The 24,351-nt window shown below is 42.7% G+C and overlaps 1 protein-coding gene across 8 annotated transcripts in view; it reads right to left on the minus strand.

Annotated features, from left to right (window-relative positions):
• LOC110528513 (phosphatidylinositol-3,5-bisphosphate 3-phosphatase MTMR14) overlaps positions 1 to 24,351 on the minus strand; it is a 48,052-nt gene that overhangs the window by 17,860 nt on the left and 5,841 nt on the right. For 6 of the 8 annotated variants that reach the window (XM_036984094.2, XM_036984093.2, XM_090241876.1 and 3 more), the window contains 14 exons: positions 24,188 to 24,263; positions 23,539 to 23,602; positions 23,026 to 23,148; positions 16,021 to 16,094; positions 15,487 to 15,557; positions 14,495 to 14,569; positions 13,601 to 13,667; positions 13,011 to 13,096; positions 8,584 to 8,660; positions 7,522 to 7,558; positions 7,076 to 7,146; positions 6,535 to 6,602; positions 2,088 to 2,223; positions 1,624 to 1,803 (listed from right to left, as the gene is read on the minus strand). In XM_036984094.2, the coding sequence (XP_036839989.2) occupies positions 1,624 to 1,803; positions 2,088 to 2,223; positions 6,535 to 6,602; positions 7,076 to 7,146; positions 7,522 to 7,558; positions 8,584 to 8,660; positions 13,011 to 13,096; positions 13,601 to 13,667; positions 14,495 to 14,569; positions 15,487 to 15,557; positions 16,021 to 16,094; positions 23,026 to 23,148; positions 23,539 to 23,602; positions 24,188 to 24,263 (1,205 nt within the window). Of the gene's footprint in view, positions 1 to 1,623; positions 1,804 to 2,087; positions 2,224 to 6,534; positions 6,622 to 7,075; positions 7,147 to 7,521; positions 7,559 to 8,583; positions 8,661 to 13,010; positions 13,097 to 13,600; positions 13,668 to 14,494; positions 14,570 to 15,486; positions 15,558 to 16,020; positions 16,095 to 23,025; positions 23,149 to 23,538; positions 23,603 to 24,187; positions 24,264 to 24,351 lie in introns of all 8 variants that reach the window. The other 2 variants (XR_016497435.1, XR_016497434.1) reach the window with 1 other exon arrangement.

The raw sequence follows: 24,351 nt of genomic DNA on the forward strand, positions 1-24,351 counted from the left end.
GTCAATCAATTTACAAAGACAGGCAGACAGCCAGCCAAACAGGTAGCTGAAACATGGTATCCCTCTCATCATTGTGGTTGGAGCCCATAAACTGACGGACTGTGCTTGAGGTTGGTCTAGCAATTTACGCTGTCTAAAGCACATACACTTGAAGTCGGAAGTTTACATACACTTAGGTTGGAGTCATTAAAATTGTTTTTCAACCACTCCACAAATTTCTTGTTAACAAACTATAGTTTTGGCAAGTTGGTTAGGACATATACTTTGTGCATGACACAAGTAATTTTTCCAACAATTGTTTGTTTACAGACTATTACCAGATAATTTCACTTATAATTGACTATCATAATTCCAGTGGGTCAGAAGTTTATATACACTAAGTTGACTGTGCCTTTAAACAGCTTGGAAACAGCTTGGAAAATTCCAGAAAATTATGTCATGGCTTTAGAAGCTTCTGATAGACTAATTGACATCAATGGGAGGTGTATCTGTGAATGTATTTCAAGGCCTACCTTCAAACTCAGTGCTTGACATCATGGGAAAATCAATAGAAATCAGCCAAGACCTCAGGAAAAAAAATGTAGACCTCCACAAGTCTGGTTCATCCTTGGGAGTAATTTCTAAACGCCTGAAGGTACCACGTTCATCTGTACAAACAATAACACGCGTTCTGTCTCCTAGAGAGGAATGTACTTTGGTGCGAAAAGTGCAAATCAATCCCAGAACAACAGCAAAGGACCTTGTGAAGATGCTGGAGGAAACAGGTACGAAAGTATCTATATCCACAGCAGGAAAAAGGAGGAAAAGGGGGAGGCTTGAAAACCGAAAAACACCATCCCAACCGTGAAGCACGGGGGTGGAAGCATCATGTTGTGGGGGTGCTTTGCAGCAGGAGGGACTGGTGCAATTCACAAAATAGATGGCGTCATGAGGAAAGAAAATTATGTGGACATATTTAAGCAACATCAAGGCATCAGTCAAGTTAAAGCTTGGTCACAAATGAGTCTTCCAAATAGACAAATGACCCCAAGCATACTTCCAAAGTTGTGGAAAAATGGCTTAAGGACAACAAAGTCAAGTTATTGGAGTGGCCATCACAAAGCCCTGACCTCAATCCCATAGAAAATTTGTGGGCAGAACTGAAAAAGTGTGTGGGAGCAAGGAGGCCTACAAACCTGACTCAGTTACACCAACTCTGTCAGGAGGAATGGGCCAAAATTCACCCAATTTATTGTGGGAAGCTTGTGGAAAGCTTTGACCCAAGTTAAACAATTTAAAGGCAATGCTACGAAATACTAATTTAGTGTATGTAAACTTCTGACCCAGTGGGAATGTGATGAAAGAAATAAAAGTTGAAATAAATCATTCTCTCTAATATTATTCTGACATGGTGATCCTAACTGACCTAAGACTAGGATTAAACGTCAGGAATGGTGAAAAACTGAGTTTAAATGTATTTGGCTAAGGTGTATGTAAACTTCCCTCTTCCGACCCCATGTAGCACCTCTATTTCTGTTTCCACACTCATTTCATACCTTCCATACCTCATGCCTTCTGAATAGACTTAAAATAAATCTTTAAAATAAAAAAAAAACTACGACTGACTTCTAAGTGAAGGCTTACCTTCTCCCGGGCACAGACATAGGACTGCTGCCTGCATGCGTGAAACCCGTCTCTGATTGGTTGGAGGAGGAAGAGCTGGAGGACTTGGTTTCTTGACTGAGGGGGTGGGCCAGCCGCTCCTGCAGGGGGTTGGGCCGGTTCCACAGCACCGTCTGTGGGGACGAGTTGTGTCCCTTCCTCCTGGGAGGCCATAGAAAAGGAGAGTTAGGTTTGACATTATCTTACTCTTCATTTGGTATTACTTTTAGGCAAGTTGGCTGAGAACACATTCTCTCCAAAGAAGTTAGAACCATACTGGACTTCGATGAATTCGATGGAAGGAAGACTTGTCAACATGACACAACATATAGAGCAGGGCAGACACAAAGCGTCTGCTAACTAAATGATTTAATTAAGATAATTATTTTTATACTAACGTTACGGGTCACACCAATAGACAGACGGAGAGGGGGAGGAGAACTCACCAGCTGGAGGCTGCCAGGGGCTGGCCGGAAAACAGGTCCACGGCGTCGTTGGTGAGGCAGGTGGCTCCGCCCACGTCCTCCGTGATCAGAGAGAAGTCACTGCTCAGGCTGGTCACGCTGCCCCGGTCCCTGGACTCTGCACCAATCACACGGGAGACACGGGTTTAGCGGACAGGCCATCAGACCAATCAGAGGAGAGACTAGTTGTAGGGGAGGTACTAATTAAAAATACACTGGAAGTTGCCAATTGTGACATTTTGGCAGGAATGTTGTCTGTATGTTGGTTCATGTATACGTTTGATATTTAAGAATTTTGTGTCTCATGAAACCACAATAATTCTTAGTCAAACAATACATGCCTTTTGCCAGAGATCTGGACAATAAGTCTGCCGTTTTAGGGGATCCCATTTGGCTCTGGGAATCATAACATGACAGCTAATGGTCAGAGACGTTATAGTAGGTGACAGCTTGTAGTCAAACCCAGCCTCAACAATTTACATGGAGACAAACAGGTCTGTGAACGCAACAGTCTCTATCAACAAACATAATTATTATGAAATGAGGTTAATTGTTTCCAGTAGCTGTAAATGCAGCTCCGTTCAAAGCTCTGTGTATCATGTCGAGGGGGACAAGACATAAAAGCTCATCATGTTAAATCAGAACTGAGGTACAGTGGGAATTCATACCATGGCTTTTCTAAAGTTTCTTAGCACCACTGTACAAACCTCTATCCTTATGTAATATATAATAATGAACTATCTAAAGTTCTCATTATTATGGCATACCATCCTCATTAGCAGCGATACTAATTATTCTAGCACACGTCTTGTGCTCCTTATAGGACACATTACTGCACTCTATACTGCTCATCTCTGTATACCCCTCGCAAGACCCACTGATGCTTATTTATTAAACATTTTTAAAAAAACTCTTAGGCCTCACTCCCCCCTATCTGAGATATCTACTGCAGCCCTAATCCTCCACATACAACATCCGTTCTGCCAGTCACATTCTGTTAAAGGTCTCCAAAGCACACACATCCCTGGGTCGCTCGTCTTTTCAATTTGCTGCAGCTAGCGACTGGAACGAGCTGCAACAAACACTCAAACTGGACAGTTTTATCTCAATCTCTTCATTCAAAGACTCAATCATGGACACTTTTACTGGCAGTTGTGGCTGCTTTGCGTGATGTATTGTTCTCTACCTTCTTGCCATGTTTTATACTGCTACCTTGTTGTGTTGCTACCACGCTGTGTTGTCATGTTGTGTTGCTACCACGCTGTGTTGTCATGTGTTGCTGCCACGCTGTGTTGTCATGTGTTGCTGCCACGCTGTGTTGTCATGTTGTGTTGCTGCCACGCTGTGTTGTCATGTGTTGCTGCCACACTGTGTTGTCATGTTGTGTTGCTGCCACGCTGTGTTGTCATGTTGTGTTGCTGCCACGCTGTGTTGTCATGTGTTGCTGCCACGCTGTGTTGTCATGTTGTGTTGCTGCCACGCTGTGTTGTCATGTTGTGTTGCTACCACGCTGTGTTGTCATGTTGTGTTGCTGTGTTGTTGTGTTGCTGCCACGCTGTGTTGTCATGTTGTGTTGCTACCACGCTGTGTTGTCATGTTGTGTTGCTACCACGCTGTGTTGTCATGTGTTGCTGCCACGCTGTGTTGTCATGTTGTGTTGCTGCCACGCTGTGTTGTCATGTTGTGTTGCTGCCACGCTGTGTTGTCATGTTGTGTTGCTGCCACGCTGTGTTGTCATGTGTTGCTGCCACGCTGTGTTGTCATGTTGTGTTGCTACCACGCTGTGTTGTCATGTTGTGTTGCTACCACGCTGTGTTGTCATGTTGTGTTGCTGCCACGCTGTGTTGTCATGTGTTGCTGCCACGCTGTGTTGTCATGTTGTGTTGCTACCACGCTGTGTTGTCATGTTGTGTTGCTACCACGCTGTGTTGTCATGTGTTGCTGCCACGCTGTGTTGTCATGTTGTGTTGCTGCCACGCTGTGTTGTCATGTGTTGCTGCCACGCTGTGTTGTCATGTGTTGCTGCCACGCTGTGTTGTCATGTTGTGTTGCTACCACGCTGTGTTGTCATGTTGTGTTGCTACCACGCTGTGTTGTCATGTTGTGTTGCTACCACGCTGTGTTGTCATGTTGTGTTGCTGCCACGCTGTGTTGTCATGTGTTGCTGCCACGCTGTGTTGTCATGTGTTGCTGCCACGCTGTGTTGTCATGTGTTGCTGCCACGCTGTGTTGTCATGTGTTGCTGCCACGCTGTGTTGTCATGTGTTGCTGCCACGCTGTGTTGTCATGTGTTGCTGCCACGCTGTGTTGTCATGTTGTGTTGCTGCCACGCTGTGTTGTCATGTTGTGTTGCTGCCACGCTGTGTTGTCATGTTGTGTTGCTGCCACGCTGTGTTGTCATGTTGTGTTGCTGCCACGCTGTGTTGTCATGTTGTGTTGCTGCCACGCTGTGTTGTCATGTTGTGTTGCTGCCACGCTGTGTTGTCATGTTGTGTTGCTGCCACGCTGTGTTGTCATGTGTTGCTGCCACGCTGTGTTGTCATGTTGTGTTGCTGCCACGCTGTGTTGTCATGTTGTGTTGCTACCACGCTGTGTTGTCATGTTGTGTTGCTGCCACGCTGTGTTGTCATGTTGTGTTGCTGCCACGCTGTGTTGTCATGTGTTGCTGCCACGCTGTGTTGTCATGTTGTGTTGCTGCCACGCTGTGTTGTCATGTGTTGCTGCCACGCTGTGTTGTCATGTTGTGTTGCTACCACGCTGTGTTGTCATGTTGTGTTGCTACCACGCTGTGTTGTCATGTGTTGCTGCCACGCTGTGTTGTCATGTGTTGCTGCCACGCTGTGTTGTCATGTTGTGTTGCTACCACGCTGTGTTGTCATGTTGTGTTGCTACCACGCTGTGTTGTCATGTGTTGCTGCCACGCTGTGTTGTCATGTGTTGCTGCCACGCTGTGTTGTCATGTGTTGCTGCCTTGCTATGTTGTTGTCTTAGGTCTCTCTTTATGTAGTGTTCTCTCTTGTTGTGATGTGTGTTTTGTCCTATATTTATATTTTATATTCCAGCCCCCAGTCCCAGCAGGAGGCCTTTTGCCTTTTGGTAGGCAGTCATTGTAAATAAGAATTTGCCTAGTTAAAAAAAAGAAAACCTGTTTAATGAGCCACAGACTACCAAGTACATGTAGGTACTGTGACATCATAAAATATTATGTAAGGGATAATCAACGAGGGGCTATAAGTTATATGGAACATAACGCCTGATGTGGAAGGTTTGTGCTACGACGCACTAGCAGACAGCGTGAATTATCTCCCTATAATGCACAGCAATATTCAATGGCTATGAATATCATTCTTCCATGTTCTATATTTGAGCTGCTTTTGAAAGCAAAAGATGAATTTAAAATATTATTGCCATTGTTAAAATTGATTTTCATTGCAAGCTAAGAGGACTGATGGTTTGGATAGCTAAGCTAGCAAGTCAGTCAGTTTGGTTACCAAGGCAACTGCTGTAGCTATCTAGTAAACTTGCTAGCTAGCTACTTCAGTGCATTTCTATCGGCAAATGAACACATTTTCTAGCGACAAATGTTTAAATTATAGTCATTGCATAAGTGGGATAATCAACTTCGGGCTCTATGTGTTCTCTGGAAAATAATGCAATTCTGTGGAAGGTTAGTCGTGGCACACATCTTTCAGATCATGCATTATTTTCAGTAAAATACATAGCCTCTTGTTGATTATCCCTTTCATATAACAGGGATTTTCTGCCATTGAAATCCTTGCGGAGGGTCGCCTAACCGTTTTTTCAGGTCGCCTAAATCCAAACTGTAAAACTAAATTATAATATGGTATGGAAAAGTTTTCAATGTCAAATGTAATGATTAAAACCATATATAAAATACGTAGAAAAGATAATGGACCTATATATTTTTATAGTATAATCTTTGAAAACTAACAATCACCAAAATAAAAGTTACACTCAGATAGAATTGAAAATTCCCCAAAACAATTAATTTAGCAGTATACATTTTGTTATTATGTTTGAACAAAATAACACAGGATTAGCCATGGCAAAATGCATAACATTGCATGACATAAGCTTTAAAAATGCAAAAAAAAAACACCCCAACACCTAAGCCCCCTTTTGATGCAGAAAATAAACTGTTGCAAATCAAGAGCTTGGGACTACAAGGTTCAATCTACAAAAATATGATTGAGATAACTTTAAGTTCCGAACCCTCATTGGTTTGAATGGTGTCAGCAATTTTTTTATTGTATTTTTTCTCTAACAACTTAAAACTGTGGTATTTAGAGTACTACATGACTAGAGAACATTAAACAGAACAAGGCTATGTAAATAACTAAATTTGGTCAATAACACTGATAGAACCTTAGTCTCAAGCTCTTGAAATGTCTCCAGGGAAACAACTTACTCAAATGGCAGAGGTCGTCCACTGTGAAATCAGTGTCTTTGAAATGAGAGTTTTTCCTTCTGTGGAGACTGGAGAGAAAAAGGGATGCTGAAACAATACACACACACACAGAGAGACACAGAGAGAGAAAAAGAAAGAGCGAGGGAGGGAGGAGAGAAAAAAAAGTGAAAGAGAGCGAGCGATCAAAGAACACAGAGAGAAAAAATAAATCTGTTTTGTCACAGTGGGAATCGGACCATGAAATAACAGCATTATTGCCCTGAGTGGCTGTAGGTATACTTACAACTCTCCTGTTGAAACATTTAAAAGAGTGGCTTAAGGGCATTGTACACTGGGTGTACAGGCTGAATGACAATGTATGTGTCCCCGAAATGGCACCCTATTCTCTATATAGTGCACCACTTTTGACCAGGGCCAATAGTGCTCTGGTAATGGTAGTGTACTATATGAGGACTAGGGTTTCCATTTCAGGGACGGACAATATTTTATAAAAAGTGCATTTCCATTTGAAACGTCTGTTGTTCCGTGACATTTCACTCACCTCGGTTTCTTCATGGCAGAGAACTTCTCTGAGACAATGTGCTTCAAAAAATTGAAGCAAAAAAATAAAATCTGCCAGGAGGAAGAGAAGGAGTTTAGTGTTGGAGATGAATTAAATACGTGACAAAATACTGCCCCCTAGTTTTGAAAAACATCCCCAAACACCTCACTTTAGTTGAAAATTGGAACATACTTAGTGAATAGTTACAGTAGTCTGGTATATCAGTTTCATAAAATGTATCAGACAAAGCTGCACTCTTATCTTTACAAGCCATTCAATCTACTTTGGTGCAGTAAATTCCTAAAAAACTAATTCATGAGGTTGGCAACAGTGTTTGAACTTCGGGGCAAGAACCATAATAACTAAATAGAAAAATGTATAATCAATGTTTTAATATTCCACACACACACGCCATTGCATTAATATTGTGTTAGAGTACTACAGACCTCCTCTCCTTTGCTGAGGCGATCAGGTAGCATATGACTGTAGGAAACACAGACCAGATCGGTGACAATGATCGCCGAATCCATCAAAAAAAAATCTAGCTAAGAACCCTTTACTACATATGATTATGAGCCACCATCCCCAACCAACCTATTTAACTCCTTCAATCTTTCTCAATTCCTTTTCCTTTCTATTCAGTGTACAGTTTTCGCCATGCTCCTGATAACAATGTAGGTGTGCCAGTTATACTTTTACAATTTAAATACTTATTTGATCAAACAGTATAAATCTTAAGATCAAAGTGAAGATGGAGACTGCAAAGCAAAAAGAAGAGGATTCAGTTTAGAACTCATCGTTTACAAAAGTATACCAATAACCAATTGACCCATCATCCCTCCTATCATCTCTGACCTCTGGCTTTGAACACGAATCAGTCAAGTTACCTTTCACATTTAAAGGTGAAACGAACAAATGAACCAACTCTCAATGGGAGGTTAAAGTTAGACCCAGCGAGATGACGTTGCCACGAGCAGCACTGCAGATATTGTGATTGGTACGATGCAAGACTTCGCTCTCACACAGTCACACTAAGTCTTTGCGCATGTGCACGGGTTCTCTTCACGCTGCAGAAAGGTTTAGCCTTGCGCTTCAACACTCTTAGTTGTTGCGGAAAATGACCCACTATGCCGTTTACTTCTTCCATCTAAATCTTATCGCTGGGTCTACCTTTAAGTGATGGAGAGATAACAAATCAATACAGACCACCACATCAAACCCGACAGTTGAAAAAAATGACCAATTATGATGGATTGTTGGAAGGAAGAATGGAAGGTGTGTGTGTGTGTGTGTGTGTACTATTCTTGGTCGGTCCCATCCCTCCTCCTTGAAAGCAGTCCCAGGAGTTTGGACAAGAATAATTACTCTATTGGGCTATCTGGAGGGCAGCCGTTTTCTTTTTGACTCCATTTGATGAGTTAAACATTGGAGAGATGCACAGCGGTAATTATATATATGAGAGAGAGGAGAGGAGAGAGGTCCATTGAGCTCACAATGTGAATCCTTACCCAAAGAGGAACCAGTCGTAGGCGATGGTCAGATAGAGGATTTCAGCCGGCTCCAGACTGGCGTGGACGGCACCATCCTAGAAAATAAATCATTCAAGAATGCAATTTAGCCTCAATGGGCACCACATGGTGGCATTGGCATGGTCGTTGGATTACGAGCTAGCCGCTATCCTCGGTCTATTTTTTTAAATTCCGTTTGTAAGATATACCATGCATGATAGATGTAGTGAAAAGTGTCAGGTACAAATTCCTGGGTTCAAATATTATTTTGAAATAAATTTAAAATACTTGAAGAGGCAATCAGCAATTGCTACATAGATTTTTGGGACATCCATTAAATGATATGTACCCATTGAAGAATTTAATTTATGAGCTTAATTTAACTGTCGTACCCCATCAGAGCCCAAAATATAAGTTGGTTTTACTCCAATATTTCTAAACAAAGTAAAATGTATACAAAACAATGCACAGCCTGAAAACATGTTTAAAACAATGATGATATCATGGATGGTCAGTCCTTACATGGATGGTCAGTCAGTCCTTACCTTACAGTCCTGTCTTTGAATTTGAGAGTGATTACATTTCTCTAGCCCTATCCTTCAGCTTTTTACAGAGACAGTGGCAGAGAAAACACTTTGATATTGTTTCAACCACTGATTGGCCCTTTGAAATATTTCAGTATTTGAAATATGATGCATATTTATATGGCCAAACCTAATATTACATTTTAAATAAATGCAGACACTGAATATTGAATCTGGTGATTAAGCGGTGGGCCTTGAATCTGAATTCCATTTGCGTATGAATATATAAAATGGGAGGGGCACGGGGGGGGGGGAATTCATTGTGGGATTACAGAACATTCATTTTGAAGAAGTGCCTTTGGAATTGAATTACAAAATGGATACCTGGTTGGCGGAGGTAGAGAGGTAGAGAGAGAGAGCACGAGAGAGGTATATCGTATTTACCGTATACCGAGTTATTTGGAAATAACCACGGGATGGTTTTTCAATACCGTTGAAACTATTTACATTTTTTTATACATTTGAATATTTTTTATGTAAATACCTGCAGTCAACTTGTGCAATACATTAGGAGATAAAGCAGATCGCGTTCTTCATTTCACCTGTCACATTTTTCATTATGAAGAGTACAGGTAGTAACAGTGACCTGGTGTTGGTTTACAAGCACACACACAATGTGCTAATTGCTCTGCAGTTGTACATTTGGTTAGCTAATATGGTAGCAAAAGTATGTGAACATATTATTCCCAAATCAGGGGCATTAATATGGAGCTGGTCCCCCCTTTGCTGCTATAACAGCCTCCACTCTTCTGGGAAGGCTTTCTACTAGATGTTGGAACATTGCTTTGGGGACTTCCATTCAGCCACAATAGCATTGCCTAGCTCGCAGTCGGTGTTCCAATTCATACCAAAGGTGTTTGATGGGGTTGAGGTCAGGGCTCTGTGCAGACCAGTCAAGTTCTTCCCCACCGATATCAACAAAGCATTTTTGTATGGACCTCGCTTTGTGCACAGGGGCATTGTCATGCTGAAACAGGAAAGGGCCTTCCACAAACAGTGGGGCAAAAAAGTGTTTAGTCAGCCATCAATTGTGCAAGTTCTCCCACTTAAAGATGAGAGAGGCCTGTAATGTTCATCATAGGTACACTTCAACTATGACAGACAAAATGAGAAAGAAAACAATCCAGAAAACCACATTGTAGGATTTTTTATGAATTTATTTGCAAATTATGGTGGAAAATAAATATTTGGTCAATAACAAAAGTTTCTCAATACTTTATTATATACCCTTTGTTGGCAATGACAGAGGTCAAACGTTTTCTGTAAGTCTTCACAAGGTTTTCACACACTGTTGCTGGTATTTTGGCCCATTCCTCCATGCAGATCCTCTAGAGCAGTGATGTTTTGGGGCTGTTGCTGGGCAACACGGACTTTCAACTCCCTCCAAAGATTTTCTATGGGGTTGAGCTCTGGAGACTGGCTAGGCCACTCCAGGACCTTGAAATGATTCTTACGAAGCCACTCCTTCGTTGCCCGGGCGGTGTGTTTGGGATCATTGTCATGCTGAAAGACCCAGCCACGTTTCATCTTCAATGCCCTTGCTGATGGAAGGAGGTTTTCACTCAAAATCTCATGATACATGGCCCCATTCATTCTTTCCTTTACACGGATCAGTCGTCCTGGTCCCTTTGCAGAAAAACAGCCCCAAAGAATGATGTTTCCACCCCCATGCTTCACAGTAGGTATGGTGTTCTTTGGATGCAACTCAGCATTCTTTGTCCTCCAAACACGACAAGTTGAGTTTTTACCAAAAAGTTATATTTTGGTTTCATCTGACCATATGACATTCTCCCAATCTTCTTCTGGATCATCCAAATGCTCTCTAGCAAACTTCAGACGGGCCTGGAAATGTACTGGCTTAAGCAGGGGACACGTCTGGCACTGCAGGATTTGAGTCCCTGGCGGCGTAGTGTGTTACTGATGGTAGGCTTTGTTACTTTGGTCCCAGCTCTCTGCAGGTCATTCACTAGGTCCCCCCGTGTGGTTCTGGGATTTTTGCTCACCGTTCTTGTGATCATTTTGACCCCACGGGGTGAGATCTTGCGTGGAGCCCCAGATCGAGGGAGATTATCAGTGGTCTTGTATGTCTTCCATTTCCTAATAATTGCTCCCACAGTTGATTTCTTCAAACCAAGCTGCTTACCTATTGCAGATTCAGTCTTCCCAGCCTGGTGCAGGTCTACAATGTTGTGTCTGGTGTCCTTTGACAGCTCTTTGCCATAGTGGAGTTTGGAGTGTGACTGTTTGAGGTTGTGGACAGGTGTCTTTTATACTGATAACAAGTTCAAACAGGTGCCATTAATACAGGTAACGAGTGGAGGACAGAGGTGCCTATTAAAGAAGAAGTTACAGGTCTGTGAGAGGTCTTGTTTGTAGGTGACCAAATACTTATTTTCCACCATAATTTGCAAATACATTCATTGAAAAAATCCTACAATGTGATTTTCTGGATTTCTTTTCCTAATTTTGTCTGTCTTAGTTGAAGTGTACCTATGATGAAAATTACAGGCCTCATCTTTTTAAGTGGGAGAACTTGCACAATTGGTGGCTGACTAAATACTTTTTTGCCCCACTGTAGTTAGAAACACAGAATCATCTACAATGTCATTGGACGCTGCAGTGTTAAGATTTGCACAAGCATTTTGCTACACTCGCAATAACATCTGCTAACCATGTGTATATGACCAATAAAATTTGATTTCCCTTCACTAGAACTTAGAGGCCAAGCCCAAACCATAAAAAACTGCCCCAGACCATTATTCCTCCTCCACCAAACTTTACAGTTGGCACTATGCATTGGGGCAGGTAGCGTTCTCCTGGCATCCGCCAAACCTAGATTTGTCCGTCGGACTGTCAGATGGTGAAGCGTGATTCATTCCTCCAGAGAACACGTTTCCACTGCTCCAGAGTGGCAGAGAGCTTTATACCACTCAAGGCGAAGATTGACATTGCACATGGTAATCTTAGGCTTGTGTGCGGCTGCTCTGCCATGGAAATCCATTTCATGAAGATCTCGACGAACAGTTCTTGTGCTGACATTGCTTCCAGAGGCAGTTTGGAACTTTGCCTGAGTGTTGCAGCCGAGGACAGATGATTTTTACTCGCTTTAGCAGTCGGCGATGCCGTTCTGTGAGCTTGTGGCCGAGTCGTTGTTGCTCCAGCACTTACAACTGACCGGGGCACTTACAATTGACTTGTTGGAAAGGTGGCATCCTTTGACAGTGCCACATTGAAAGTCACTGAGGTCTTAAGTACAGGCCATTCTACTGCCAATGTGTTTGTTTATGGAGATTTATTGGCTGTGTGCTCGATTTTATACACCTGTCAGCAACGGGTGTGGCTGAAATAGCGGAATCCAAGTTGTTAGCTTCTTTCAAAATCAAGCTTTGCATGCCGGAAAGCAGAGAATCTCCTTCTGGATCATGAGCCTTGCTGTGTAATATTTGTTTTGAGGGTGCAGAAAACTGTGAGTAGAATTTTGTTGGTTACTTGTATACTTTGGTTACTTGTATACTTTTATGAGCTGGGATGTCTGTCATGAAAATAGTTTAAGTCAGAGACTATAAAATGTTCACAATGCAATCGTTAGCATTAAGTTAGCATTCCCTATGGGATTTAACATATACTTGTTAGCATTGCTAACCTTCGGATTACAAAGGCTCAGTGGGTTTTGAAACTAGCGCCCCTTGTGAGCAATGCCGGTATTACCAAATACCCTGGTACGGCACAAGGTCGGTATGAAAGCCGCACAAGGTCGGTATGAAGGCCGCCCATGCCTAGGAGAGAAAAATAGAGAAACAGATGGACAGGAATAAAAGAGAGAGATAAGAGGAGAACACTTACTGCCCACAGCGAGAGACGCAGGAGGGACACGAAGAGAGGTGTCCGGTCCCAACCGGATATGCAGTGCACGAGGAGACCGCTCTCGTCTACAGGGAGCAAACCCAATCACAACCAAATCAGAACCACTTAAGAAATGAAGGTTGACACAAGGTTTTATAGAGATTAGGAAGTGATGAGGAATAAAGCCCATGAACAAGACTAGTAGTTCAACATCTCAGAGACCCTCACTGGACCCTTATGAGATATGAGATAGGACTTAACCAGTCTTTTCTAGGTCAATTTACTTCCTGAAAGAAATTGGTTACAGCCCCCAAGGAGCCAGACACCCCCTAGGAGCCAGACCCACCCACACACCAGACCCCCCCCCACCCCCCACACGACCCACACACCCCAGACACACCAGACACCTCCCCACACACACACAAACACCAGACCCACACACCAGACCCACACCCACACCCCCCCACCCCACACCCACACACACACACACACCAGACCCACACACACACACACCAGACCCACACACACACACCCCCCAGACCCCCCCCCCCACACACACACACCAGACCCACACACACACAGGCACTGACCGTCGCTGTTGATGATGTGAAGCAACAGCTTCAGGTAGTTCTGGGTCTGCTGGACCAGGTCCCAAGACTGAAACAGAGGAACACAGAGTTTCAACACATTTTCATCTGGGGTGCACTAGCGTTCAGACAGACATGTGGAATAAGGAATCACATCAGCGGTATTCATTTCATGTCTATCTGCAACATTCCACAACATTTGCCAAGTGAACGTGGCCCTGGTGTGGGGACTGCATCACTTATAACCTAAACATATGCATTTAAACTAGGGCTGTTTTTTTTTTACTTATTTCAGAATTTGCTCTAATTGGAGGTGTAATTTAAGATTTTTTTTACACAAAAATCATTACAAGAATATTAACGTCTTGATTTTGTCCAAAGTAACAGTTAGCCAAATCAGGTATATTGATAAAGCACACTTTCTTTAGCCTCAGTGTCAACTTGTTTTCAAGTCACATTGTTGTTCTTAGCTGTATAGATGATGTATAGATGCTGTATTTGGGATGTTTTCAAAGCTTTCAGACAATGTCATTAGCCACAGTAATAAAAATTAAAAAGTATGATAAAATTACAAAAAGTTGGCTTGAGTTACCAGATTAGGTATAACAGACTGAATTTAAACCGTTTCTAGATTACATTTCAATCATTCAACTTAAGGTAACTAGTTGCGAAAACCACATATCACAGTTATAGCAAGTAAAACTTTGCCCCAAAAAATCTGCTAATTCGCCAGCAAACAGATGCAGCTTCATAACCCACCTACAGAGGTCACTGTGAGACCACTAATATCAGGAAAGACTCAGAATCACAGCTCGCTGAAGTATTGAATACAGTATAATTATGGTTATATAGGGAAAGTAGTAGATGCACCTGATATTCAGGTATTAGTAGACATACCTGATATTTACTCCAGTCTATATTCAAGTTCTTGGTAAAGCACACAGGGATTGTCAAAGGAGCATCCACAAAATCCTGTTGATGAAGGTTAACAATGAAACAGTAGAGGTCTGAGCTCGTATTCATAAAGTGTGTAAGAGTGCTCATCTAGGTTTAGTTGTCTTTGAGATCTGAGCTCGTATTCATAACGCGTGTAAGAGTGCTCACCTAGGTTCAGTTTCCTTTGAGATCTGAGCTCCTATTCATAAAGCGTGTAAGAGTGCTCACCTAGGTTCAGTTATGTCTTTGAGATCTGAGCTCGTATTCATAAAGTGTGTAAGAGTGCTCATCTAGGTTTAGTTGTCTTTGACATCTGAGCTCCTATTCATAAAGTGTGTAAGAGTGCTCATCTAGGTTTAGTTGTCTTTGAGATCTGAGCTCCTATTCATAACGCGTGTAAGAGTGCTCACCTAGGTTCAGTTATGTCTGAGATCTGAGCTCGTATTCATAAAGTGTGTAAGAGTGCTCACCTAGGTTCAGTTGTCTTTGAGATCTGAGCTCCTATTCATAAAGCGTGTAAGAGTGCTCACCTAGGTTCAGTTATGTCTTTGAGATCTGAGCTCGTATTCATAAAGTGTGTAAGAGTGCTCATCTAGGTTTAGTTGTCTTTGAGATCTGAGCTCCTATTCATAAAGTGTGTAAGAGTGCTCATCTAGGTTTAGTTGTCTTTGAGATCTGAGCTCCTATTCATAACGCGTGTAAGAGTGCTCACCTAGGTTCAGTTATGTCTGAGATCTGAGCTCCTATTCATAACGCGTGTAAGAGTGCTCATCTAGGTTCAATTATGTCTTTGAGATCACAATGAATAAGATAAATGGACAGGGGGGGACCGGATCCTACATCAGTAGTCCTAACTTCAAGATGCATTGTCAATACAAGCCCTGAGAATAGTTCATCTGGATGGATAGATATGAGGAATCTCAGAGATTGTGTGTGTGCGTCAAACACTATACCTGATTCCAGTTGAATACTAGTCCCTCAGCGGTGTAGTCTCTATCTTTGTAGTCCTTAAAGAACTCACACCCTGGAGACACAGAGAGAGGGGTGGTGTTCATTAGACAGCGAACAGAAGAAAACAGAAACAGGGAGGATCCAATAAGAACCACTTGTTTCGGGTTTCAGTTGAAAACCGTGTACGCTAATGAATACAGCCCTGGAGTTGTGGTAAAAAAATGGTATGCATAGAGGAGAGCACAGCTCTCTCTCTCTCTGAGGATGAGTGTAGCTATAACAATAAGGATGTTGAAATGCATTGTAAGGCTTACCAACTGCCTTTCTGTTGTCTATGTAACTATTGTACATAAACTGTGTGGAAACCTACTTTTCCTAATAAAACCAACATTATAAAAAGTAGATAAAAAGTTAACAAATAAATGTATTTTAAAATGTAGGGGGTTGGGTTGTAGAGAGATGTGGGTTTTACCTGGGTAAGGGCTAGGGTTTTACCCGGGTACGAGTTAGGGATTTTCCTGGATAAGGGTTTTTACCTGGGTACGGCACAGAGAGCAGGGTGAAGTCTGCATATCGTTGAGCCTTATCCACCTTCTCAGACGAGGTGACACTGGACGACAGATCAAATAAAAGAGTAAAGAGAGAAAATATTCCCAATGTGATGAAGCAGCTACAACACACCTGAAGCACTAACCTCATACTGAACATTCTTGTCTAACGGTGCGTATACATGACATGATTCCCAAATTAACTGTCACACATAGCAAGCACGCACATACATCATTATGTGACAATATTTACATCATCATTACATAACAATAATAATTTGGGGGGTGCTTATATTTGTCCTGTTACACACTTGTACAAGTGTGAACTGGAAATGTGTGTCTTGCATATTCCAACTCCACCGAGACACCCGGAGGGAGTGGGGTCACAGCCAGGGTCACCATTGTCCAGTGCCCCTGGAGAAATTGGGGTTAAGTGCCTTGCTCAGGGCACAGCGACAGATTTTTTCCCCACCTAATCGGCTCTGGGATTTGAACCAGCGACCTTTCAGTTACTGGCCCAACGCTCTAACCTTGAGGCTACCTGCCGCACACAATTACATCAAACAAGTACGTAGGCACCTAGGTAAATAAACACACACAACCTTTTGACAAAAACACCACCACACATGCAAAGGTCAACGTGCAAACAAGGGTACACTTTAGGAGTCAAGTATATTACATAACGCTACCAAAAGACCAACCTGTGAGTGTGTGTTGAATACATTAAGGATCCTGGCTGGGCGTGTTGAATACATTAAGAATCCTGGCTGGGTGTGTTGAATACATTAAGAATCCTGGCTGAGTGAGGGTGTGTTGAATACATTAAGAATCCTGGCTGAATGTGTTGAATACATTAAGAATCCTGGCTGAGTGAGGGTGTGTTGAATACATTAAGAATCCTGGCTGAATGTGTTGAATACATTAAGAATCCTGGCTGGGTGTGTTGAATACATTAAGGATCCTGGCTGAGTGAGGGTGTGTTGAATACATTAAGAATCCTGGCTGGGTGAGGGTGTGTTGAATACATTAAGGATCCTGGCTGGGTGAGGGTGTGTTGAATACATTAAGAATCCTGGCTGGGTGAGAGTGTGTTGAATACATTAAGAATCCTGGCTGAGTGAGGGTGTGTTGAATACATTAAGAATCCTGGCTGGGTGTGTTGAATACATTAAGAATCCTGGCTGGGCGTGTTGAATACATTAAGAATCCTGGCTGGGCGTGTTGAATACATTAAGAATCCTGGCTGGGTGAGAGTGTGTTGAATACATTAAGAATCCTGGCTGGGTGAGAGTGTGTTGAATACATTAAGAATCCTGGCTGGGTGTGTTGAATACATTAAGAATCCTGGCTGGGCGTGTTGAATACATTAAGAATCCTGGCTGGGCGTGTTGAATACATTAAGAATCCTGGCTGGGCGTGTTGAATACATTAAGAATCCTGGCTGGGCGTGTTGAATACATTAAGAATCCTGGCTGGGCGTGTTGAATACATTAAGAATCCTGGCTGGGCGTGTTGAATACATTAAGAATCCTGGCTGAGTGAGGGTGTGTTGAATACATTAAGAATCCTGCCTGGGTGTGTTGAATACATTAAGAATCCTGGCTGGGTGTGTTGAATACATTAAGAATCCTGGCTGGGTGTGTTGAATACATTAAGAATCCTGGCTGGGTGTGTTGAATACATTAAGAATCCTGGCTGGGTGTGTTGAATACATTAAGAATCCTGGCTGAGTGAGGGTGTGTTGAATACATTAAGAATCCTGGCTGAGTGAGGGTGTGTTGAATACATTAAGAATCCTGGCTGAGTGAGGGTGTGTTGAATACATTAAGAATCCTGGCTGAGTGAAGGTGTGTTGAATACATTAAGAATCCTGGCTGAGTGAGGGTGTGTTGAATACATTAAGAATCCTGGCTGGGTGAGGGTGTGTTGAATACATTAAGAATCCTGGCTGGGTGTGTTGAATACATTAAGCATCCTGGCTGAGTGAGGGTGTGTTGAATACATTAAGAATCCTGGCTGGGTGAGGGTGTGTTGAATACATTAAGAATGCTGGCTGGGTGAGGGTGTGTTGAATACATTAAGAATCCTGGCTGGGTGTGTTGAATACATTAAGAATCATGGCTTGGTGTGTTGAATACATTAAGGATCCTGGCTGAGTGTGTTGAATACATTAAGAATCCTGGCTGGGTGAGAGTGTGTTGAATACATTAAGAATCCTGGCTGAGTGAGGGTGTGTTGAATACATTAAGAATCCTGGCTGGGTGTGTTGAATACATTAAGAATCCTGGCTGGGTGTGTTGAATACATTAAGAATCCTGGCTGAGTGAAGGTGTGTTGAATACATTAAGAATCCTGGCTGAGTGAGGGTGTGTTGAATACATTAAGAATCCTGGCTGGGTGAGGGTGTGTTGAATACATTAAGAATCCTGGCTGGGTGTGTTGAATACATTAAGCATCCTGGCTGAGTGAGGGTGTGTTGAATACATTAAGAATCCTGGCTGGGTGAGGGTGTGTTGAATACATTAAGAATGCTGGCTGGGTGAGGGTGTGTTGAATACATTAAGAATCCTGGCTGGGTGTGTTGAATACATTAAGAATCATGGCTTGGTGTGTTGAATACATTAAGGATCCTGGCTGAGTGTGTTGAATACATTAAGAATCCTGGCTGGGTGAGGGTGTGTTGAATACATTAAGAATCCTGGCTGAGTGAGGGTGTGTTGAATACATTAAGAATCCTGGCTGGGTGTGTTGAATACATTAAGAATCCTGGCTGAGTGAAGGTGTGTTGAATACATTAAGGATCCTGGCTGGGTGAGGGTGTGTTGAATACATTAAGAATCCTGGCTGGGTGAGAGTGTGTTGAATACATTAAGAATCCTGGCTGAGTGAGGGTGTGTTGAATACATTAAGAATCCTGGCTGGGTGTGTTGAATACATTAAGAATCCTGGCTGGGCGTGTTGAATACATTAAGAATCCTGGCTGGGCGTGTTGAATACATTAAGAATCCTGGCTGGGTGAGAGTGTGTTGAATACATTAAGAATCCTGGCTGGGCGTGTTGAATACATTAAGAATCCTGGCTGGGTGTGTTGAATACATTAAGAATCCTGGCTGGGCGTGTTGAATACATTAAGAATCCTGGCTGGGCGTGTTGAATACATTAAGAATCCTGGCTGGGTGAGAGTGTGTTGAATACATTAAGAATCCTGGCTGGGCGTGTTGAATACATTAAGAATCCTGGCTGGGCGTGTTGAATACATTAAGAATCCTGGCTGGGCGTGTTGAATACATTAAGAATCCTGGCTGGGCGTGTTGAATACATTAAGAATCCTGGCTGGGCGTGTTGAATACATTAAGAATCCTGGCTGGGCGTGTTGAATACATTAAGAATCCTGGCTGGGCGTGTTGAATACATTAAGAATCCTGGCTGGGCGTGTTGAATACATTAAGAATCCTGGCTGGGCGTGTTGAATACATTAAGAATCCTGGCTGGGCGTGTTGAATACATTAAGAATCCTGGCTGGGCGTGTTGAATACATTAAGAATCCTGGCTGAGTGAGGGTGTGTTGAATACATTAAGAATCCTGGCTGGGTGTGTTGAATACATTAAGAATCCTGGCTGGGTGTGTTGAATACATTAAGAATCCTGGCTGGGTGTGTTGAATACATTAAGAATCCTGGCTGGGTGTGTTGAATACATTAAGAATCCTGGCTGGGTGTGTTGAATACATTAAGAATCCTGGCTGGGTGTGTTGAATACATTAAGAATCCTGGCTGGGTGTGTTGAATACATTAAGAATCCTGGCTGGGTGTGTTGAATACATTAAGAATCCTGGCTGGGTGTGTTGAATACATTAAGAATCCTGGCTGGGTGTGTTGAATACATTAAGAATCCTGGCTGGGTGAGGGCGTGTTGAATACATTAAGAATCCTGGCTGGGCGTGTTGAATACATTAAGAATCCTGGCTGGGCGTGTTGAATACATTAAGAATCCTGGCTGGGCGTGTTGAATACATTAAGAATCCTGGCTGGGCGTGTTGAATACATTAAGAATCCTGGCTGAGTGAGGGTGTGTTGAATACATTAAGAATCCTGGCTGGGTGTGTTGAATACATTAAGAATCCTGGCTGGGTGTGTTGAATACATTAAGAATCCTGGCTGGGTGTGTTGAATACATTAAGAATCCTGGCTGGGTGTGTTGAATACATTAAGAATCCTGGCTGAGTGAGGGTGTGTTGAATACATTAAGAATCCTGGCTGAGTGAAGGTGTGTTGAATACATTAAGAATCCTGGCTGAGTGAGGGTGTGTTGAATACATTAAGAATCCTGGCTGAGTGAAGGTGTGTTGAATACATTAAGAATCCTGGCTGAGTGAGGGTGTGTTGAATACATTAAGAATCCTGGCTGGGTGTGTTGAATACATTAAGAATCCTGGCTGGGTGTGTTGAATACATTAAGAATCCTGGCTGGGTGTGTTGAATACATTAAGAATCCTGGCTGGGTGTGTTGAATACATTAAGAATCCTGGCTGAGTGAGGGTGTGTTGAATACATTAAGAATCCTGGCTGAGTGAGGGTGTGTTGAATACATTAAGAATCCTGGCTGAGTGAGGGTGTGTTGAATACATTAAGAATCCTGGCTGAGTGAAGGTGTGTTGAATACATTAAGAATCCTGGCTGAGTGAGGGTGTGTTGAATACATTAAGAATCCTGGCTGGGTGAGGGTGTGTTGAATACATTAAGAATCCTGGCTGGGTGTGTTGAATACATTAAGAATCCTGGCTGGGTGAGGGTGTGTTGAATACATTAAGAATCCTGGCTGAGTGAGGGTGTGTTGAATACATTAAGAATCCTGGCTGGGTGTGTTGAATACATTAAGAATCCTGGCTGGGTGTGTTGAATACATTAAGAATCCTGGCTGGGTGTGTTGAATACATTAAGAATCCTGGCTGGGTGTGTTGAATACATTAAGAATCCTGGCTGGGTGAGGGCGTGTTGAATACATTAAGAATCCTGGCTGGGCGTGTTGAATACATTAAGAATCCTGGCTGGGCGTGTTGAATACATTAAGAATCCTGGCTGGGCATGTTGAATACATTAAGAATCCTGGCTGGGCGTGTTGAATACATTAAGAATCCTGGCTGGGCGTGTTGAATACATTAAGAATCCTGGCTGGGCGTGTTGAATACATTAAGAATCCTGGCTGGGCGTGTTGAATACATTAAGAATCCTGGCTGAGTGAGGGTGTGTTGAATACATTAAGAATCCTGGCTGGGTGTGTTGAATACATTAAGAATCCTGGCTGGGTGTGTTGAATACATTAAGAATCCTGGCTGGGTGTGTTGAATACATTAAGAATCCTGGCTGGGTGTGTTGAATACATTAAGAATCCTGGCTGAGTGAGGGTGTGTTGAATACATTAAGAATCCTGGCTGAGTGAGGGTGTGTTGAATACATTAAGAATCCTGGCTGAGTGAGGGTGTGTTGAATACATTAAGAATCCTGGCTGAGTGAAGGTGTGTTGAATACATTAAGAATCCTGGCTGAGTGAGGGTGTGTTGAATACATTAAGAATCCTGGCTGGGTGTGTTGAATACATTAAGAATCCTGGCTGGGTGTGTTGAATACATTAAGAATCCTGGCTGGGTGTGTTGAATACATTAAGAATCCTGGCTTTGTGTGTTGAATACATTAAGAATCCTGGCTGAGTGAGGGTGTGTTGAATACATTAAGAATCCTGGCTGAGTGAGGGTGTGTTGAATACATTAAGAATCCTGGCTGAGTGAGGGTGTGTTGAATACATTAAGAATCCTGGCTGAGTGAGGGTGTGTTGAATACATTAAGAATCCTGGCTGAGTGAAGGTGTGTTGAATACATTAAGAATCCTGGCTGAGTGAGGGTGTGTTGAATACATTAAGAATCCTGGCTGGGTGAGGGTGTGTTGAATACATTAAGAATCCTGGCTGGGTGTGTTGAATACATTAAGCATCCTGGCTGAGTGAGGGTGTGTTGAATACATTAAGAATCCTGGCTGGGTGAGGGTGTGTTGAATACATTAAGAATGCTGGCTGGGTGAGGGTGTGTTGAATACATTAAGAATCCTGGCTGGGTGTGTTGAATACATTAAGAATCATGGCTTGGTGTGTTGAATACATTAAGGATCCTGGCTGAGTGTGTTGAATACATTAAGAATCCTGGCTGGGTGAGGGTGTGTTGAATACATTAAGAATCCTGGCTGAGTGAGGGTGTGTTGAATACATTAAGAATCCTGGCTGGGTGTGTTGAATACATTAAGAATCCTGGCTGAGTGAAGGTGTGTTGAATACATTAAGAATCCTGGCTGAGTGAAGGTGTGTTGAATACATTAAGAATCCTGGCTGGGTGAGGGTGTGTTGAATACATTAAGAATGCTGGCTGGGTGAGGGTGTGTTGAATACATTAAGAATCCTGGCTGGGTGTGTTGAATGCATTAAGAATCCTGGCTGGGTGAGGGTGTGTTGAATACATTAAGAATCCTGGCTGAGTGAGGGTGTGTTGAATACATTAAGAATCCTGGCTGGGTGTGTTGAATACATTAAGAATCCTGGCTGAGTGAGGGTGTGTTGAATACATTAAGAATCCTGGCTGGGTGTGTTGAATACATTAAGAATCCTGGCTGGGTGTGTTGAATACATTAAGAATCCTGGCTGGGTGAGGGTGTGTTGAATACATTAAGAATCCTGGCTGGGTGTGTTGAATACATTAAGAATCCTGGCTGGGTGAGGGTGTGTTGAATACATTAAGAATCCTGGCTGAGTGAGGGTGTGTTGAATACATTAAGAATCCTGGCTGGGTGTGTTGAATACATTAAGAATCCTGGCTGAGTGAAGGTGTGTTGAATACATTAAGAATCCTGGCTGGGTGAGGGTGTGTTGAATACATTAAGAATCCTGGCTGGGTGTGTTGAATACATTAAGAATGCTGGCTGGGTGAGGGTGTGGGTGTGTTGACTTACTTTAGGCCAAACTTGACCTTCTTGTTCTCCACCATGAGGTCACAGATGTAGCGCACAGAGAGGTAGCGCAGCAGCTTGATGTCCAGACCCCGCACCTTGTCAAAGAGCTGAGAGTCCCCATTGCTGAAGAGAGACAGAGAGAAAGTGAGACAGAGATGGTTGAGCAGAGAAGTACACAGAACCACTAACATGTATTTAGTATTTTCAGCATTCAATCAAGCAAGAAAAAGAAAGAGAGCGATAGGAGGGAGAGAAAGACATTGAGAAGGGGTACAGAGAGAGAGCGATAGGAGGGAGAGAAAGACATTGAGAAGGGGTACACAGAGAGAGCGATAGGAGGGAGAGAAAGACAATGAGAAGGGCTACACAGAGAGAGCGATAGGAGGGAGAGAAATAGTGCAAAGAAATTAAGGTTTTAGACGTCATCACATTACCACTCAAATGTCTGTGGCATTTTGAGTATTGAATCAAGCAAAGAAACCAAACCAATCCCTCATGTGAAAAGACACCAACCTGGCACTGTCGTCCTCTGGAACCTCTGGCTCAGACTCTGCCCCCCATGTGTCATCAATCCCCCCTAGGGAGAGGAAGACGGAGACAGAGCTGCATCACGACAACAAAATTCTAAACTGGATCCATTTATCCGCAATAAAGGGACGTTTCAAATATCGAATACAGACACTTTTTCAGGAAAGGGATGCATATTCAAAAACTGGCTTGGGGAATGGACTACAGCCAAACAAGTGAAAATACAGCAGCAACGTTTGATCTTATGAAAAATACTGTTTTTTTAAAAGAAGGAGAAAAAAAGTAACAAATAATTGAAGAGCAGCAGTAAAAAGTGAGACGCTTGCTGACAAAGCAGTCGCTCTGACAAAGGTGAGTAGATCCAAACGTTAGCATTTCAGACACAAAAGTGAAACTGGGTGGAAGCGGTGCATGAAAACTTATTCTTTTGTAAATGGGTCCAGATTAAAATTGATCTGGTCCTGTATTCATAAAGCTTCTCAGAGCAGGAATGCTGATCTAGGATCTAGTTCTCCCTGTCCATGTAATCTTATTAACTATGATCAAAAGGGGAAAACTGACCAACCCTGAGACGCTTAGTGAACTATATTAAGAGTTTTCCTTGCTGACAAAATGTATTTTGTACCAGTCTCACCTGAGAAGATGTAGTTGTAGCCTGTGCGCCCATATAGCTCCCCCCAGCCTGCCAGAGTGGATGATCGACAGATATGCTGCAATGGGAAGACAACAAAGGATTAGCACACACGCTGGTTAGCATACAACTCATCTCAATAGTCTAGAAACCTGTCAATCAAGCCT

This window comes from Oncorhynchus mykiss, chromosome 7 (genome assembly GCF_057628025.1).
Source record: "Oncorhynchus mykiss isolate SJ-2025 chromosome 7, ASM5762802v1, whole genome shotgun sequence".
NCBI lineage: Eukaryota > Metazoa > Chordata > Actinopteri > Salmoniformes > Salmonidae > Oncorhynchus > Oncorhynchus mykiss.